This window comes from Mchenga conophoros, linkage group LG10, assembly GCF_057382185.1.
Source record: "Mchenga conophoros isolate Kocher_MC1m ecotype Shallow Benthic linkage group LG10, M_conophoros_male_GT1.1, whole genome shotgun sequence".
Taxonomy (NCBI): Eukaryota; Metazoa; Chordata; class Actinopteri; order Cichliformes; family Cichlidae; genus Mchenga; species Mchenga conophoros.
The window spans coordinates 18096050-18114733 of NC_140535.1; the positions used below are offsets into that span (position 1 = coordinate 18096050).

General features: G+C 42.4%; 3 protein-coding genes and 3 non-coding genes across 6 annotated transcripts; all 6 read right to left on the reverse strand.

Moving 5' to 3' along the window:
* Positions 1 to 1948: 1948 nt before the first annotated feature.
* On the reverse strand, positions 1949 to 4451 carry rpl23a (ribosomal protein L23a). Its single transcript, XM_085289044.1, has 5 exons — positions 4382 to 4451; positions 3256 to 3436; positions 2833 to 3009; positions 2205 to 2274; positions 1949 to 2013 (listed from the first exon to the last, which is right to left on the reverse strand). Exons 1-5 carry the CDS (start codon positions 4449 to 4451, stop codon positions 1999 to 2001), a joined length of 513 nt encoding a protein of 170 aa, XP_085145170.1. The 3' UTR covers positions 1949 to 1998.
* On the reverse strand, positions 2090 to 2158 carry LOC146565712 (small nucleolar RNA SNORD42). The gene has a single exon (XR_014894231.1). It is a non-coding gene; the product is annotated as a small nucleolar RNA SNORD42 (small nucleolar RNA).
* Positions 2347 to 2418, reverse strand: LOC146565713 (small nucleolar RNA Z17). The gene has a single exon (XR_014894232.1). It is a non-coding gene; the product is annotated as a small nucleolar RNA Z17 (small nucleolar RNA).
* Positions 3141 to 3213, reverse strand: LOC146565714 (small nucleolar RNA Z17). The gene has a single exon (XR_014894233.1). It is a non-coding gene; the product is annotated as a small nucleolar RNA Z17 (small nucleolar RNA).
* Positions 4452 to 4997: 546 nt separating the features above from the next.
* ddx52 (DEAD (Asp-Glu-Ala-Asp) box polypeptide 52) lies at positions 4998 to 9376 on the reverse strand. The gene is made up of 15 exons (XM_085289045.1): positions 9226 to 9376; positions 8744 to 8990; positions 8463 to 8602; positions 8127 to 8312; positions 7885 to 8028; positions 7620 to 7731; positions 7468 to 7540; positions 7143 to 7346; positions 6961 to 7051; positions 6697 to 6819; positions 6453 to 6603; positions 6294 to 6369; positions 5949 to 6020; positions 5536 to 5832; positions 4998 to 5244 (listed from the first exon to the last, which is right to left on the reverse strand). Exons 1-15 carry the CDS (start codon positions 9310 to 9312, stop codon positions 5208 to 5210), a joined length of 2040 nt encoding a protein of 679 aa, XP_085145171.1. The 5' UTR covers positions 9313 to 9376; the 3' UTR covers positions 4998 to 5207.
* Positions 9377 to 9859: 483 nt separating this feature from the next.
* heatr6 (HEAT repeat containing 6) lies at positions 9860 to 18457 on the reverse strand. Its single transcript, XM_085289046.1, has 20 exons — positions 18156 to 18457; positions 17805 to 17912; positions 16928 to 17068; positions 16728 to 16843; positions 16415 to 16529; positions 16230 to 16331; positions 15970 to 16134; positions 15663 to 15880; positions 15373 to 15547; positions 15088 to 15294; positions 14210 to 14309; positions 13728 to 14116; positions 13524 to 13646; positions 13329 to 13415; positions 12580 to 12714; positions 12371 to 12493; positions 12132 to 12256; positions 11916 to 12012; positions 11595 to 11799; positions 9860 to 11442 (listed from the first exon to the last, which is right to left on the reverse strand). Exons 1-20 carry the CDS (start codon positions 18447 to 18449, stop codon positions 10832 to 10834), a joined length of 3636 nt encoding a protein of 1211 aa, XP_085145172.1. The 5' UTR covers positions 18450 to 18457; the 3' UTR covers positions 9860 to 10831.
* Between the last annotated feature and the right edge of the window lie 227 nt (positions 18458 to 18684).

Sequence of the window (18684 nt, forward strand, 5' to 3'; positions counted from 1 at the left end):
GTCATGTACAGTAGGTTGATGCTTTCAATACAGAAGTAAAGAAAGTACTGTGATTGTCTGGTGACAGGAACAATTACAGAGGGCATAGATCAAAATGTCCTCAGTCTCTTCAGCAGCATGACAAAACAATAACAAATAATGCAACAAATCAAATAATTGATTAAAAACTAAATACTGTCAAATTCATGGCTAAAGAAAGTGTAATTGTTCAAATAGCATATTGTCCTGTTTAGACATAGAAAGAAATTGTCACCATGATGTGTTTTTCAAGTGTAACATTTCTGTATAGACCAGACACAGACTGATTCCCAGAGTGAGTCTGCAGCACTTTGGCTCTGCACACATGCTTCTGGGATTCATGGCGTTCACTGAGCGTGCTGCTCATGGTGAAGTTCACACTCCCAAGAATCCTGTCATCTGTAGTCAAATTTATTATTAAAAACAAGCACAGCTGTGACAGCAAGGTATAAATGATGAACCATTCAGCTAGCTACAATTAAAGATTTTCTACATAGTGTACATAACACTATGTACACTATATATGCGATGTTTGGGTTACAGGAAGCATTGTGGGGGTGTGTACAAGGGCATCGTAATAAAATATAATAAATAATTAAGGGTGGAAGGGCTATGGTCGTTGAATGATGGAAATTGCACATCTGCCAAAATATTGCACGGAAACAAAAAGAAACACACACAAAACAACATAATAAATAGCAAGTAGCAGCAACAGAATGATTGTAAAAAAAAACCTCTTAATTTGCATTTATGGTTCTGAGAGCCCATGGGTAAAAGTTGTACTTGAGTCTGTTGGTTTTGCACCTAATGAATCGGAACCTTTTTCCAGAGGGCAGGATGTTGAAGAGGTGGTGGTTAGGATGGAGGTGGTCTTTTATAATTGCCCAGGCTCTGGAGAGACATCTAGAGCCAACAATGGAGTCCAGGGTGGAGAGTGGACAGCCGATCATCTTCTCTGCAGTTCTGATGACCCTCTTTATTCTCTTTTTATCGGCTGTTGTACAAGCAGTGTACCACACGGGGATAGTGTGCACCAGCACACTTTCGATTGTGGCTCAATAGAAATACCGTATTAGGTCAGTCTGCAGCCTTTCAAATCTCAGAACCCTCAGGAAATGGGAAGCGCTGTTGGGCTTTCTTCACCAGGGCTGATGTGTTTGTGGTCCTCAAATATGTGGGTACCAAGGAACTTAAAGGAGGATACCCTCTCCATGCAGTCACCCTTTATGGATAAGGGAGGGAGATCGGCTTTTGGGATGCAGTCGCTGGTGCAGATGGTGTATAGGAGAGGACTCGGCACACATCCCTGTAGTGAGCCATTGCTGAGTGAAAGGGTGGTTGACTGATTGTGATACTTCTGTGTGTACCGCCACAATGTGCAACAATGCCTTGTCACACTCTTTTGCTGTGGAGTGAACCAGGAATGGGTGAGCACTGCTAATATTATGTATAACTGACAAATATTTAAACTGAAAATAGAGCAAGCAGATGTTTAAATCACAAATTTCCCCTCTTCTTACTGTTCTTTTGTGCTCCAAAAATATCATTAACATGTATAAACTTTTATAAAATGCGTAAATACAGTCAGTAATCTCAAACTCGCTATCAGGAGAGCTTAAACTAATAAATTTAGCAGGTTCTCATCGTCATCAAAGCAGATTTGTACTAAAAAAACTAAAATTAGAAACTGCTATCAAATGTAAGTGTTGGCATAAAAAAGGGATCACAGCCAATCGCTCACAGGTTGATAATTAAATGTAAGTGCTTAGATAAGCACTGATTATTTCCTATGCTGGAGAAAAGTGCATGCATTTCACTTTCAGGATGGAGCAGTATTTCCACAGCTTAACTGAATCATAATTACAATAACTCAAGTGTTTGTCAAAGGTGTAAATTACACTCCAAAAAACACACAAGATGACTGAAGAGCTTGTTTATACAAATATTTATTTTTATTCCACAAGTCTCTTCGACTGCTGTTTAGATGATGCCAATCTGCAAATAAAATAAAAAAGGATATTAATTACACAATGTTCATCAACAGAGTCGTCACATCTGTATCTGCACTGTTTTGCATCAGTGGTTCCTTTGAATGCATCACAGACATTCAGAGCAAATATAAAGTTTACATCACATGCACATGACTGATATGGCTTCAGAAAGTCAACAGCGGAATAAAGGCTCACCTTGTTTGCAACATCCAACGCATCGTAATCAGGTGCGAGACGGACGTACGCCTTCTTCTCACCATCAGGCCTGCACATAAAGGCATGTTTATTCACTACTGCTCACTACAAACATGTTTAGAATGTTTTTTGTTTTTAGATTGGTGCATCAGAAGTTTAAAAAACTGGAATCATGCTTTTTCATACTTTGATCGCTATTACCATCATGTGCACCAAATTGGCTGTTATTGGCTGTCAGATGTGGCAAATTCAAATTCATTACTGGGACATAGATGGACAGATATCAGGCAAATCATTTACCAGAAGGCTAAAACAAATTACACACACACACACACACACACACACACACACACACACAGTCATTTCAATGCTATACAAAATTAATGGGTAAAAAAGGGTCCCATGACCCCCTCCACAATAACATCGGTTGGAAATCTTCCTGTAATATCCTGATGTGTTGGTTTGTCTTGTTTTCAGCACATCCACTTAAATGTCATATTTATCCAGATACTTGCACAGCGTATGATGAGTATATATGAAGTCAATGCTTCCTTCATGGGAAAGTGTAAAGGACTGAAAAGGTCTGTATGAAGCTGGCTTTCGGCTCAGCCTGTGTGAGGATTTCTACCTGATGAGTGTGTTGACTTTGGCGACGTCAATGTCGTACAGCTTCTTGACAGCGTGCTTGATCTGATGTTTGTTGGCCTTGACATCCACAATGAACACAAGTGTGTTGTTATCTTCAATTTTCTTCATAGCAGACTCTGTTGTCAAGGGGAACTTGATGATGGCATAGTGATCCAACCTATAAAATAAAATGCATAAGTTCTTTGGTCAGAGGTCCTCACTTAATTTCAAAGTCTCTACAATATAATTAAAGGTTAACTGCTTATTAACTATTGCTCACTACAAACATGTTATAAAAAATTTAAGATTGGTGCATCAGAAGTTTAAAAAAACTGGAATCATGCTTTTTCATGCTTTGATCGCTATTACCATCATGTGCACCAAGGTCCATGTTTGTGACCTGCGTGAACTGTTTGTAACTCACTTGTTCCTGCGAGGAGCACTCTTGCGGGGATATTTGGGCTGTCTGCGGAGACGGAGGGTTTTAGGGCGACGGAAGGTGGGAGAAGTCCTGACTTTCTTCTTCCTGTGGCTGTGTACGCCTTTCAGCACAGCCTTCTTGGCCTTCAGAGCCTTTGACTTGGCCTCAGTCTTGGCAGGGACAGCTATGATTGGGAGAAAAGAAAGTTACCACTATTAGACAGTGGTTCATTATTCTAGGCTTTGTCAATATGGCAAAGAACACTTTGGAAAATATCACAGCACTGTCAAGTCAACCTGTGGCCCACATACCACATACAATGTACACAGCAGGTCATCTACTGAATACTGTAATGATTTGTAGCTGATCCAGTGAAAGCCACATTTACACTGACACAAATACTAAAATAAGCATTATATACAAATGAAGCTGAATGGATCTGCCTCACAGCTATTTCAAAGTTAGACAGTACTTGCATTGAATCATGATCTTAAGATACATGTGCTTAAAAGACATGGGAGTTTACTTCTTACTGCTCAGTATGCACACAACCATATCTGCCGTCCACACAGTATTAACACCCAGAAGGCAGATTACTAGCACACCAACACGCTCTCAGGGTTTTTTACGTTATAGGAAGTATCGCTGACTACAACAGCTAAAACTTCAACAGTCAAATTTTCAATAACATCAAAGAAATTTAGAGATGCTCTCACGCGCTGCTAATGCAACGTTTTAAAGCCTGCTCAGGCCATTGCTAACATGAGCTAAAACACCTAATCCGCAGACATATCTGAGTTAATGAAGCCATAATGAGATGAACTAGCTAAGCCGTGTCCATAAGAGACAACTTAACAAGAAAACATTAGATAAATGTAACTGTAAACACATGCGATTTCATCAACAGCGGCTTGATTTAGCTTAGCTTAGCCAGCATCACGTTACAGTCTACATGCCGGACCCACACTCTTGAGATATCCACATATTTACAGCTCTGACAGCAATAACTTGAGCTCAAACAAAACAATTTCACTATATTCCTTTATACCGTACACATACGGTATAAATAGAGGCACCAAGTCAACTAAAATATACGATTTATTCATTCAAAACTGGTAGATTCACGAACCTTCCTTCTTCACCTTCGGTGCCATGTTGAGAAAGGAAGACTGAACGGGGTTTCCTGCGGTATATTGCATGGGCGAGATCTCATAGCAAATGTATCGCGATAGTTCGGAAATTTGCTTTTTTGCTATCACATTGATGAAAAGTTGCTCCGAAAATACTTTGTTTGCATGACTCTCAAATTTATTACAATAATCTTTTCTTTCTTTATATAAATTCATGAAAAAATAATTATGTAATTAGATAAACATATCTCCCCTCTCTTTAAGCACCAGACTGTTGTTACAGTGCTGTATGTGTAATTATTGAAGGAAAATAGGTTTCAGTTAGGTTTCAACAGTTTGGACTGGCAAGAAATATATTTCAAATTTTATATATAAAGACATTTATATTTATAAAGAAATTTCGCCTGATTTAATAACAGTTATTATATCTGTGTGTATGAATACCCATTTTTTTTTAAGTTACCCTTAAAGTATTAATCGAACACTAAAAAAAAGTCTGGTGAAGGGTTGAACAGAAATGGTACATTTTAGGGCACCGTCTGTTATAGCTGGCCCTCAAGAGTACAATAACTTACAGTTTATAGTTTATTTCTAATCAAAAATACCCAGTTGCTATTTAATGTACTTTCACAGTCATCATCTTTATTAACAAATATACAAAATTCTGTTCAGTCAGGTGAACAAATGTAATAAAATGCCAAAAAAAGTTTATACACATATAAAAGTTTATTTTATACTCTCATATTACAAAGCAGAAATGTAAAGGTTGGCAATAAATCAGACTGCAAATGCATCTTCTCATCAGTCCATCTGCATCGCACTCCTCTAGTCTGCCTTCAGCTTAGTTTTCTTCCCCTTTTTCCTGTTGAAGAAGAAAGAATGAATATTAGAAATATTTTTATTCAAGTGGGTTCAATTTCTGGCTCCATACAGGCCTCTGTGATATATTTGACAATAATGTTTCCTACTTTCAACTTTTCACAGATTTTCACTTTAATGGTATGCTAAGGAAATTGGTTTATGTTGTGTACAGAGTCATTTATCATATATGTATGGGTTTTGTTTTTGTTTTTTTTTTACATAACAGAGTTTGATAAGATTGCAGTTTGTAGTTTATTGGACTGGATAAATGTGCATGAAAGTCCTTCCCCACCTTTGTAACTTGGTTCCTGAAGTCTCTGTTGTTGTTTTCTGAGACACTTTCTTGTGTTTTTCTTTTCCTTCTTTCTGTGTTTTATTTCCTTTCTTCAGCCCCTGTCCTTTTGTCTTCTTTTCCTCTTTCTCCTGGTGTGATGTTGTTTGAGCTCCGTTTTCTCCTTTCTGCTCTCCTCTCGCTGCTCGCTTGTTTCCTTTTTTCTGATCTTTGCCTTTGGTCTTCATTAAGAAGCGAGGAGTTGTGCAAATGGTGCTTCTCTTGGGAGGTTTCTTCTCAAGTCTCCGCTTTACTTTGCTAAACAAAAAGATAACGACCAGACCGCTCTTACCAAAACTCAACAGGGAGCAATTAAGCATTAAATCAAAGGAAACATTTCTGTAAATGTGCAGGCAATCATGGAGCTTTCTTACCTGTGTATTTTCTTGAAACCAACCATGTAGTCTGGTACAGGACAGCCCGCTTGTTTTATAACATTAGCAATGCTGTTAAAGAGAAGCATAGGGGAAAAAAAGGAAAAACTACAGGCTCAGTATTTAAATTCAAGGTGCTTTAAAAATAAATTAATGGCAAGAAGTGACCTAAACTTGCAATCATTGTGCTGCAGTGAAATTATTTTATTAAAAAAAGCAACACCAACGATAGAGACCAAGAACCAAATAGGATGGTCCATGGAAAATCCAGAAAATTGTGTGTTAACAGCTGGATATGGGTTTGAATGAAGAAAAAAAAACTAACTCAGTTTGCTCTTTTCCTACCTGCGCAACAGAGGTTTGTCATTCTCTGTGAAGAAGGTGACGGCCTTCCCCTGATGTCCAGCTCTCCCAGTACGACCTGACAGACACAGAGTGTGATACGCGTCAAAGACAAAGTGGAAACATCAGGCTGATTATTTGTGGATCACTGTCCAAACCAACCAATGCGATGGATGTACTCCACAGCGCTGGTAGGGAAGTCGTAGTTGAGTACGAGGTTTACGCCTTTGAAGTCGATTCCTCTGGCGAGCAGAGCGGTGCAGATCAACACCCAAATCTTCCCGGAGCGGAAACTGTTCACCACGTTGTCTCTCTGACACATAGGAGCAAACGATGAGGACGAGAGCACTCAATAAATTAACTGAAATGGAAATAAATGACAGGAGTGGTAGGTGTGTTGATGTACCTGCTGCTGTGTGCGGTCTGCGTGGATTACATCCACGTTGATGCCTTCATACACCAGCTCATGGAAAAGCTCCCGTGCCCTTTCTATAGTCTGAACAAACACCAGCATGGGCGGCAGGAAGCCCTGAAACACAGAAAAGAGGACTCTTTTATTTTATCTTAGCTTGTAAGATAAAATAATCAGAAATTAGAAATGATTTAAACGGGTGTTTATGCAATAACCACTAATAAATCTGTTCTATTTGAAATCAAGTAAGCTCCTTACTTTTTTGATGATATCCCTCATTGCCACAAGCTTGCCATTCTCTGTCCCGACAAACAGCAGCTGCTGATCTACTGTATCCACAGCTGTATTTCTAAAAAAGATGAAACACCCATGTTTCTATTGTGACAAAAAAAGAAGGCATGAATTTGCTGCAGTAAGCAGTTCTTCAGCTAGAGCCGTACCTGTGCCCGATGTTTACAGAAACCAGGTTGTCGAGGTTCAGGCGGCACCACTGTTCTACATCTGCCGTGCAAGTGGCGCTGAAGAAAGCCCTGCGCACCTTTGGACCGGAGCAGGCCAGAAAAATGGTGGCCAGCTGCTCTCTGAAGCCCGTCTTGCCGTCTTCAAACAGCTTATCGGACTCATCGACAATCAGCCACTCCACACTGAAAAGCAACACCCAGAACATCATCTGTCTTCTTTTTTATTTTTTTTTAAGTAATAAAGAGACAAATAGAGTGGGTACGACACACAAAAACCATCAGATTTGAGCAGATCAAATGTCACCTGCTGAGATCGACAGCTGGAGGATCCTGCTTGAGAAGGAAGATGAGTCTGTTTGGAGTACTGACGAGTATATCTGCACACAGAAACGTCAGGAGTTAAAAGCCAGTGAGATTTACTTATTTTTCTTCCCCTATGAACCAACGATCTCTTACCGTATTTTTTGTTTGACTGTGGTCCGTATTTCTTAGCCGCTAGTGACGCTTTGTCTATGATGTGAACTCTAAACCCGACTCCCTCTGACAGACGGAGCAGCTCTCTGTAGGTCTGAACACAATTCAACAACAATGACCAAATACTGCTGAAAACACAGGAAGTCAGTCACTTATCATCCTTTATCTATCACCAGCTGCTGTTGTTCACATCAGGAAAGGCCTCCTTACTTTTTAAACAGATCACTTTCTAATTTATGGTGCATACCTGGCTGGCCAGCTCTCTGGTTGGGGAGATGATCACACCTCTGAAGCCCTGATTGGCTGGCTGCTGCAGCTGAGCGAGCAGTGGGAGGCAGAAAGCCAAAGTCTTCCCAGATCCCGTGGGAGCGCAGGCCAGCAGCTCCCGACCCTGACAGACAAACCAAACCAAGAGTGAAACCCTCAGAAAAATCACCGTCTGTGCACTAATCCCAAATCAAAGAAATGAGGACGAGCGTGCGTGCTTACATGCATCATGAGGGGCATCGCCTGCATCTGTATCGGCGTTGGGGAACTGAGCCCGGCGTCTCTGAGGTTCTGAAGGACACGCGGGTTGAGGCGATACTCGGACAGCAGCTCCTCAAATGTGCACACAGGGTCAGGTATGTCACAGCCGTGCACATTTATGCGGTTTTGGGCGCGAATACGATTGACCTAGAATGAAAGAGAAATACCTTTTTCGATGGCGGATAGGGGGACAGCAGTAGTTCTGCACAGCATTTCACCACTAAGAAGAAGTTTTAAAATGTATCAGAATCTCTTTATTTTACTTCTTTGTGCTATAAAATGTAGCCCAGTAAGGACCTTTTCCTGATGAAGATGCTTCAGCCTCTTCAACGAAGATTTCTCCTTCCCGTCACTCGGCAGGTTTTGGATCTTTCTGTCCAAAGAAGAGGTCCAGGTGATGCCAGTTCCCTGCGTCTCTTTCAGCAGTTCACCGCCAGCTTCAGCCAGACAGAAGACATCAAACAGGAGTGAACAGCTAGATCATGTTCATTCTAAACGTCACTCGAAATTTTTGTAATAACAAGGTTTCCATAGTGAACACTTTAAAACTGCAACCTTTACTACTACAACTTCTTTACCTTTCACCTCCGCTTGGTTGCTTTTGGTCTTTTTCTTCTTCTTTTTGGTCCTCACTTCTCTCTCCTCCTCTTTGCGCTTTCTTTTGCCTCCTATGTCGGAATCTCCGTCTTCACTTCCCTCATATTCTTCCCTGCCCTCCTCTTCCTCCTGTGCCTGGGTCCAGCTCTGGGCTCCATTGGCAGTGGCAAAATAATCAATCGCAGAGAGAGGATCGGGAGAAGCTTCTTCTGAGTGACTCCTCACGGGCTACAAAATAAAACGATACACAAGCGTGTGTGTACATGTATGTGTGAGTGTTACGGTTGTACAATTCTTCAAATACATGTATTAAGCACAACAACTTGCCTAAAACGTTATACTCCTACACAAGCAGGACAGCAAAACTCGAGGTTAGCTAAAATGCATTAAACCATAGCGATTCGTTAACAGCAGCATGAACTGTTTTCATCCAGTACGTCATCAGCTACACTATAAAGCTTACCTTAAACCGAGCGGCGTCCTGACCAAACCTCTTCAGGTCAAATCTAGCCCCAACTCCGAGTTTCCGAAACAACTCGAACGCGTCCATTTCTACAACAGCGTGGTGTGCCCCGATCAGGCATCACTAATCAACTTCCGGATCATCCACCTCTCGCGCCCCCTATTGGGGGCTGTGAGTGTTACAGCGAGTGAGGCAACTTTACACTAATTATTCTCGTGTGTGTGTGTGTGTGTGTATATATATATATATAAACCATATTATCCCAATTCTGGCCGATTTAGAAGAAAATTGTGTAAGAGTTGCTTCTTCAAGGATTTTCTTTATTTGTTACAATTCATAATCATACAATCACAGGTCAACCACGTGACCTGTGAAAGTGACACTAACAGATGAACATGATTCAACAATCTGAAAGTACTAACTTTACTGTTTTACTTCCATGGTGTTGTGAACAGCTGTTCAAAGCAACTGCCACTCATTCTGAGGACTATAATAAAGATGCTCTCCTGATATCTTGAAGTGGACTAAAAACTAACACTTCTGCACAGGACTGTATTTGATGAAACTTTAGAGTAGAGCGTATCTCATACATTCTGATTTTTGCAGTAGCAACCTTTAAGGTTGGATAGTGACCCAAAGTAGCAATTTTTTTTATTTTTTTTTTTTATGTAACATCAAATCACAATTTTTTTATACACTTTAAATTTTAAGGTATCAAATGGTAAGCTCTCAAAGGATGCCCCGATGAGTAAGCACTTGGCAACAGTAGGAAAAGCTCCCTTTTAACAGTAAGAAACCTCCAGCAGAATCAGGCTCAGGAAAGGGCAGCCATCTGCTGCAACAGGCTGGGGGTGAGGGGCAGGGAGACAAAACAAAAAGTACACTATGGAAGAGAGCCAGATTAATAATTAAATATACAGTGTGAAGAAGAAATGCTTAGTGCATCATGGTAAATCCCCCAGCAGCCTGATCCAGCCCGAATCTTAAAAGCAGAGAGGATGCCTGTCTCCTGAATCCAAACTGGGAGCTGGTTCCACAGAAGAGGGGCCTGAAAGCTGAAGACTGCCTCCCATTCTACTTTTAAATATCCTAAGAACCACAAGTAAGCCTGCATTCTCAGAACTAAGCGCTCTATTGGAGCATTATAGGTCTGTAAAATGGGCCCGATTATTTAAGACCTAGTATGTGAGGAGAAGAACTCTAAATTTGAATCTGGATTTAACAGGGAGCCAGTGAAGAGAAGCCAATATGGGAGAAATGTGCTCTCCCTCCCTCCCTCCCTCTCCGGAGCATTTTGGATCAACTGAAGGCTTCAGTTCAGTACATTTCTTGGCAACATGTTTCAAAAGAACGTTTTTATAGTTTAACAAATCCAGACTGCAGGGAAGTACATGCTTACACTTAAAAATCTTTAATCATATTAGTAAAATTAAAAAGACACAATCATCCTCTAACTAAGAATGACCAAAGTGGTATAAATGCATGAGATCAATACATAGGATTCAATTTATTCTTTTTCTTCCTGAAAATATTTGTATTTTTTCAGATTTCAAATATCTTTGAACAGATGTTCAACATTATCAGTCATAAATCACTGCCCAGCAGTTCATACATGATCCGCTTTGCTTTCAGTCACCTCTCTGTTAGTTTGGGTGTTTTCCCAAGTCTCTTCACAAATCTTTATTAAATCCTCCAGGAAATGACTCACCATCTCCTTACCCCTCTCCTCCTCCCCTTCCACCTTTAACCCCTTTATCCTGATCAAAATCTGCTCCACACTTCCAATTCTCTCCCGAGGGTGCAAACTTTCCCCCCTTATATCCTTCTCTGCCTCCTCTCCTCCTCCTTCCTCTGCTCGGAGGTACTTCATCAAATGCTCTCTGATGCCCGTCCCCTCCTCGCTGGCCAGTGACGTGCCGAGCCCGAGCATGTCCTGTGACTGGCTTACGCTGAGCAGGTGTAAGAGAGCCTGAGAGAGTGTGTGTCGCAGGCTGGCGCTGTAGCGGTACTCCAAGAAGTCGTTGGTGTCTTCGCTGTTCTCAAGGGCTGTTGCGAGGGAGCACCACACACGGGTGAACCGCTCTGTGTCTCCATAGCAGCCGCGGTGGGCGGGAACTGCAAGGGCAGCGGCAGATTTGATCCGCACTTTAAAGTTCTTACAGGAAGTAACAACATGGCAGAGCGCAGAGAACGCTTCGTGAGACCAGGCAGCTGAGTCTGATGAAGAGATGGACATGAGCAGCTTTTCAAAAAAACTGAAATCCAAATGAATCACTGCTGGAGACATTTTGCACAGCAGCCTCCTTCAAATGTAATGCATAACACTGACAATGTATGATGCTTTTACAGCCCTGTGGTTAAACACTTACCTAGCGGCAAGGCGGGGTTTCTGAAAGCATTTCCCAAAGCATAACAGGCGTTCCATCTGACCTTCATCGTAGCCTCTGATTGGACCGTTTTAACCAGAGCACGCACTGCATCTTCCAGTGGCTGCTGGAACGCGGGCCTGGTCATCTGACTCTGCCGCAGGAAATGAAGCAGATTCCCGAGAGCGCGCACTGCATTAGACTTCACCTGGTAGGGATCGAGGGAGGACGTAAGTACACTCTACAAGATCTAACAGATGAATTCGGGGGCGTTTTAAAATAACCTGCATGTTTGTGTGAGTGTGAAAGCGTAGCTGCTCGCACCCTGTCTTTGTCTGCTGCTGCTCGCGTGGCTGCCTGCAGCATCTTGAGCAGCAACATGTCTGATAACTCTTCCTGGAAGTCCACACCTACACTCTCCCTGGTTAAAGAGAAACAAGATCAACTGTTTATAGGCATTCGGTATATTTTATTCTACCCTTTTAATATGATTTCAGTCTGTTCTGAGATTATATGTGTGGTACATCCATGCTGTCTTACATATTAACAATAAGAGTGTCTGTGAGGTTCCCAAGGGACCAGGCAGCCTTGGCACGCACATTTGTAGATCGATCATCGAGCGCAGCTAGGATAGTGTTTGCAGTATCAGCCACAAACATGACATCCTGAAAAGAAGAACATAATTGTTCTATTTTTTTCCAGAGGTTTACATATCTTGGATTCAAAATATCTGATTTAAATTGTAAATTGTGGTCATAGCTGGTGATCAGCACACCTACCTCTCTCAAGCAGGGGAACAGTACGTAGATCCCCAAAGCCCTGACGGCTGCCGTCTTCACCAGGTAGTTTTCAATATAGGTGAGTCCCAGCAGCACAGTGATGCACATCAGCTGGGTCTTGTCCTTAAAAACAACAGTACACATACAGCGCCGTGAAGCTCGGCAGCACTAGTGCAGAAAAACAAGTCCAATAAAAGGGGATAACTCACAGGCAGCTGTGCAAAGGCCTGCGGCAGAATGGAGGAGAGCGTGTCACAGGCGCTCGCCTGCAGCGTGGGATGTTGCTCATTCTGCAGCGCTCGGTTTAACGGGCCGCTCAACACTTCTGACCAAAACTGCACCACCTGTATTGTACACACATTGATTAAATTACCACACATTAATGTGGATTAGAGAGATTTTTTTTTTTAAATATAACCTGTTCTTAATGCCTCCTTTTACTGTTGCTAAAGCCTGCACAGAAATTATCTGTACCTCAGTGGCAGCAGCTTAACTCTCAGTCTGTGCTCGACCTGTAGCTCATATGAAATCATGCTCCTACCCCTGTAAGTATAAGTATTTCAGGAAACTGTGGTTATCTTTATAATTACAAAGAGATTTTCCATCTAAGATCTCTGGGCTCTTTGAACTCAGGTTTTACACTTCTGAAAAATTATTTTACAATCTCTTAGAAATGCACATCAGTGTGTGAGGACAGAAAACATGACATTAGTGTCAAAGTCTGAGAAAAGTTTGCTTAAATGCTCTAAAACGTTACATAAATATATACTTTAAACCTGTCTGTTACATATGGATATTAAGAATAGCACTTACACTTAGATTTTAACCCTAAATTTGCTGAATCCATCTTTGAAACAGGCGAATGAGGATTTGTCCAAAAAGAACGAAGTGCATTTGTTTAAACCTCTGTAATCGTATGTTGTGTGTAATGCACTGTGTAGAAATGATCTGCATTTACCTGGCTTATGGGGACCCTTGAGCTCTCAGGCACGTTGTTTTCTGCTCTGTACTGTTGAATTATTCCCGAACCAAACTCCTCTAGCAACTAAATAAAAGACAGATGTTATTTCTAAATATCTGATACTTGTTTTATTGTGTACTGTTGCAGGATCAGTATTCAATTCATACTACTATATTATATAGAGGGCATTACTTTTGCTCCGTGCAGCTGTATGGAGGTGTCCGTCTCCCCAAGACAGCGTGCGCTCACTTGCCCAATCTCACACAGGTAGTGTTGAGTTAGAGGGAAGTAGCCACGCACCAGGTGAGACAAGACCTGAAACACAAGAGATTAAAAACATCTTCAGACTTTAGAAATGCCTGTTTGGAGCTTCCTGTCTGGCTCATTATTGCTCACCTGCAGAGCTTCAAGTCGAACAGGAGGTGGCTCTAAAGCAGCACCCCCTCCCACTCCTTCGCTGTCTGATTGGTCCTCTCTGGGTTGAGTCACTAGTGTCACACAGAGCTGCAGCAGCCACAGTCGCCGGCTGTCCTCTTCCCCTGGTGTGTGAGGAATGTGTGGGGAGTGTGTGCTAGAGCTCCGCTGGGAATGTTTGACTGGTGTACGAGAGGGTGAGGACACCCCGTCTCTTTGTCTCCAGCTGAGGCCCGAGTCCTGTGGCGTGAACACACCCATGCTGCTGCTGTGATCTGGCTGCTGGAGGAGCAGCTGCACCTCAGGGAGAGGAGCCTGCGTGGTCACCAGAGCGCCATAAAGTGTCAGGACTGACACACGCACATTCACATCTAAAGAAGGACAGATAGTTGTGTGGACGGTAACAGACTTCAGTGTCTTACATCCTATTGGCAGTTATTTCAGCGTGCCGACAACATACAGACCTCTGTGGCGCACATACGGACGAATCTGCTTCCAGAGCTGAGTGAGCAGGCCAGGTCTGAGGCGGTGATAGGGAGCGTTGGCTACCAAGTAGGCCAGACACTAACAGACGGAGCAGACGGATATTTACAGTGTGGATAACAAAGATGCATGTCAGAATTCAGCACTCTCTCAGCTCATTTCACATGAAACTCATATTGTAATTTACATCCTGATAAACACCACAAAAAAGACAAACAGTGACTAATCCTCTTATTTATATGCACACACAGACTGCAAACATGTGACCTTACACAGTAAAGGTATGTGAAGTTATTCAAAGTGTTAGCAGGCAATATGCAACCATCTAGCTAAACTGCTAATTGTCACAACAAATTCTGTTTATTTTTCGCTTCAATACTGAAAAACAACAACAACACTAATACTGCCCAGACTTATTCTTAATTCTATTTTTATGTCCGAATTTGAAAAGCGCAACTTTTAAAGACTATTCCAGAGTCTTTTCAGAACTTTTTAACACTATAAAAATCACTTAGCATACTTGTTTACTTTTGCATTATAGCGCATTTCATTACTGGAACCTGAACATATTGCATGTAATGAAATAAATGTAATTAAACCCTAATGGATTCATTAAGTTATCAGTTTTCGTCATACTTTATGAGACTGAGGGTGTAATTCCGCTGAAATTAAATGGAGTTTAAATTTAATTATGTTTACCTAATGAGTTTTTACAGAAAAGAAAAAAAAATCATTATGCTATAGTCTGTAACATCCGGGTTTATATTAAAGTTCAACAAAGAAATATTGACAGTAGCTGTAACCCAAAAGAGAAAGAGATGAAAGATAAAAAGTGTTCGTGGAGAGCAAATAATCGTACCTTTATGACCTGTGTGAGAGTCTGAGGGGAGGTCTCGGCCAGCAGGGCCAGACTGAGGGTGCGGTGCAGCTCTCTGATAGCAGTCGCCAGCGTGAAGGAGAAAGGGGTGTAAGATGTTCGAGGAGACGCCGTATCTTCAGCCACAGCCAGGAACTGCCGGGAGCTATCCAGCATGGCTGACAACACCTGAAGTGCACACAACCTCACCTGGAAGGGGGGTCAAGAGAGAGATGTTACAATCGTATCGGTCCAGAACTGCACAGTGTGTGTGTGCGTGTGTTGTACCTTTGGAGAGAGGTCCTTCAGAATAATTGTGACGAGAGTAAGAGGCGGTGATCCCCCGATGGGAGAGTCGGGGATGAAGGAAGACCAGTAACCGTACAGAGTTCTCTTCTCTACTGCTTTCACCACAACTAACAAACAGTGCAGCGCCCCCTGACGCACACGACCGTGGTTCACTCTGAAAGAGTGTAAACAGTAAAAAAAAAAAAAAAAAAAATTAAAAACATCTATTGATACTTTTAAAAGATACACATGCATGGGAGAAAAATATTTAATTAAGGGTCTTTCTGTACCTTAATTTGCTCTGTGCGTTGCCCTCTAGGTCGGAAAATTCAGAATCAGAACTGTTTAGTTTCCAGGACGGGTAGAGAAATGAGGCAGGCTGTTTTTCCTCCGCCCTGCCTTTCAGAAGTGCAGGCACAGTCTCTGCATCTCCTTCCTCTCGTTCATCCCCTCTGCTCTCCTCAGTTTTCGTCTTCTTTCCCTTACCTTTAGATTTCCTCTTTTTACTCTTTGGAGAGAGAAATACATTCAATTAAAAATCAGAGTTTCCTCAGTGTTTTTAAATATGGCCATTGCTGGTATCAACACTCTTCTTACCCCTGAAGCTTTTCCTGGCACAGCGACATCCTTTGGTGGCTCTAATGATTTTGGTGATTCTGCAGTTTTTGCTGCGGAGAGACTCTCGTACTGCGGTAAAGGTGCTGGATAAAGTACAGCCGGCCACTCCACAATCACACCTGGAGCCCCCTGGAACATGAGTCGCTGCAGAATACATGAGCAGGACTCCATATTAATACTCAACTCAACAAAAATTAATCAATTAATAATAACTGTGCACATGTGATGAGATTTTACACCTTAAGTGCAGCCAGTACAGACCCGAGCTCCTCCCCTCCACCAAATTTCCACTTCCCACCTGAGAGACAACACTGAAGTCCCTTTAGAGCTGCTTGGATCACCTGCGCAGATTACACAATTTTATATAAGCAGGATTGAATTAATCTGTTTCTCGTTTAAATGTTTGTTGTTGAGTATCCAGTACCATGCAGTAGAAGAGCTCATCAGTGTCGGGAGGTTTGGTTGACTGCAGCGTTTTCAGGAAGGCTTGGAAGCACACACTTCTGTACTGATCATCCAAAGGCGGCTGACCAGGTATCCTGCAGGGACAGATGCAGACGATTAGAGCGACAAATACAAGCTTAAAGATGGAGAAACTGGCACTGCGTCTCATTCGAGTTCCAGATTCGAAGCAGCTCTTCAGAAATCAGATTATAGACACTACATCCAGGCTTTCATATAGCCTGCAGTTTACACAGATAAAAATGGCTACTGGCTCAAGCATGTTGTAGCAGTACCTGAGACAGATGTTGGCCATGCAGGTAAGAGCAACGCGGCGCAACTCCATGTTTGACTGAGATGGAGAACTATACTGCAGGAGGAATCCCTCTTCACCCAGTAAGTCGCTGAGGTGCTACAAATATATATACAAAAAAAATCTTGACGTAAATAGTCAACAGTTAGGGCACACTTTTCGGAAAGTGCACTAAATATCTACCTGGTGGCACTGAGGTCCATTCCCATAGACTACAGTGGAGAGTGCCAGGAGGACGTCTGTGTGGGTCCACGTACTGCATACTTTCAGTGCACCTGCAGTATAGTTCACCAGTACATCCAGCGTGTGCTCATACATTATTACCTTAAAAATAAAAGACAAATGTGGCTGTAAGTGCAGTATATCCCAACAACTACACAAGCTTTTATGATATCCCATTCTGTTAGTATGGAGTTGGTTGTCGTGATATAAGAGTTTCCACTAAGAGAATCCTCTACAGGCTTGTAAATTTCGTCCTCTCATCCAGAAGAGCATTTATGAAGCCTGATGCTGATGCTGGAATCTCTGTTCTAGTTCATCCCAAAAGGTGTTTGACGGTTGGATCAGTTTGGCATATTCTTCCGCATCAAACTAATCCTAGCACATCTTTAAGGAGCTTGCTTTGTGCACTGGGGCAGACCCAAGTTGGCACAGTTTCCCTAAAGCATTAAGATATGCCTTTACTGGAACCATCAACCCAGACCAAACAAACTTTATAGATGGCCCACTGCTGTCCGATATTTGGTGATGCAAAGCTGCTTGGCCATAGAAACCATGCCACGAAGCTCTCTATATATGGTTTTAATGCCTATTGAGGTCTGGATGTCTGTGGTTATTGATTTATTGCTTCCACTTCGCAATAATACCACTTAGTTGGCATCGGTCATCCTGTTATAGTACCACACTCGACTTCACCGATTTTGTTCATCTGTGGCAACGAGACTGAACGAAACACCTCAGTTCAGTGACAACTCAGTACTTTTGTCCATATAGTGTAAATGCGACAAAAGCAGTCCTAACAATACATAAGTGTACATGTGGCACAAGCATGACCTGTTACCTTCAGCTGGTTGAGCAGATGATGGACAACCTGGCAGAGTTTGATGACTAGATGCTCCTGAGTCAGGGGCACAAGACAGCTGGCATGTTTCAGCAGAGAACACACGTCCTGAAATGGAAATAATACACCAATACAGAAAAGAAACAAAATGCTGATGTCACAGTTGTTGGTTTAGTTTAGAGCTAGTCTCTTATTGGTTATATGGTTATCCTCGGGGCTCTGAAGTGCGTGGGTTTATGGCTATTTCAGTGTTTATTCATCCCAGCTCTGCTTCTAAATACAGAGGCGGCAGACTTTTATAGAGTTTGTGTCGCTGAAAACAGACTACAGGTCCAAAGCGAGTGTCCGTACCTCTGGACGGATGTTGACAGCGGGCTCGAAGGTCCTGTTGTAGTTTTCGGACAAGAGTTGGTCAAAGAGCAGGTTGAGCTCCTCTTTGAGTTGGACCGAGTCTGCTCGCAGGGCTCTCAGTTTTATGGCGCAGTTGGAAAACAGTTTCTCGGCCTCCGACTGTGAGCCGGGCCCCCAACCGGACGGCTCCATGGGAGTGAACGGAGCGGCCTCAGCGGACAGAGGCACCGGGGGGAAAACAGACACACCACCGCGGACAAGAGCCGGGTGTGACAACCCGCTCTGAGCCGCCATTACTTCTACTATCTCCTCGGTGGTTATTGGGCTTTCTTTAAAGCATCATATCCAAGAGTTCAGCTCATTACCGCCCCCCTGCGGTGAAAACCAGAAAAACAAAACTATCCATTTTACAGCGTTTACCGCTGTTGTGCCAAAAAGTGATTGTCTGCCAAAAACTGTTTTCCAATGTTTCTGTGTGTTTTTTATGTGTAATATCTTTACGTATGTATGGAGGCTTGTTTCTTCCACT

Coding starts and splice junctions, on each gene's coding strand:
- rpl23a (XM_085289044.1), bottom strand. CDS start 4,451: ATGCAATATACCGCAGGAAACCCCGTTCAGTCTTCCTTTCTCAACATG. Junction 3,010..3,255: donor AGTGCTCCTCGCAGGAACAA/GTGAGTTACAAA, acceptor TTTATTTTATAG/GTTGGATCACTATGCCATCA. Junction 2,275..2,832: donor AAAGTCAACACACTCATCAG/GTAGAAATCCTC, acceptor CTTTATGTGCAG/GCCTGATGGTGAGAAGAAGG.
- heatr6 (XM_085289046.1), bottom strand. CDS start 18,449: ATGGCGGCTCAGAGCGGGTTGTCACACCCGGCTCTTGTCCGCGGTGGT. Junction 15,548..15,662: donor AACGCACAGAGCAAATTAAG/GTACAGAAAGAC, acceptor ACACTCTTTCAG/AGTGAACCACGGTCGTGTGC. Junction 13,647..13,727: donor TTCGACTTGAAGCTCTGCAG/GTGAGCAATAAT, acceptor CTTGTGTTTCAG/GTCTTGTCTCACCTGGTGCG.
- ddx52 (XM_085289045.1), bottom strand. CDS start 9,312: ATGGACGCGTTCGAGTTGTTTCGGAAACTCGGAGTTGGGGCTAGATTT. Junction 7,052..7,142: donor TCTGTAAACATCGGGCACAG/GTACGGCTCTAG, acceptor CATCTTTTTTAG/AAATACAGCTGTGGATACAG. Junction 5,833..5,948: donor GGTTTCAAGAAAATACACAG/GTAAGAAAGCTC, acceptor CTTTTTGTTTAG/CAAAGTAAAGCGGAGACTTG.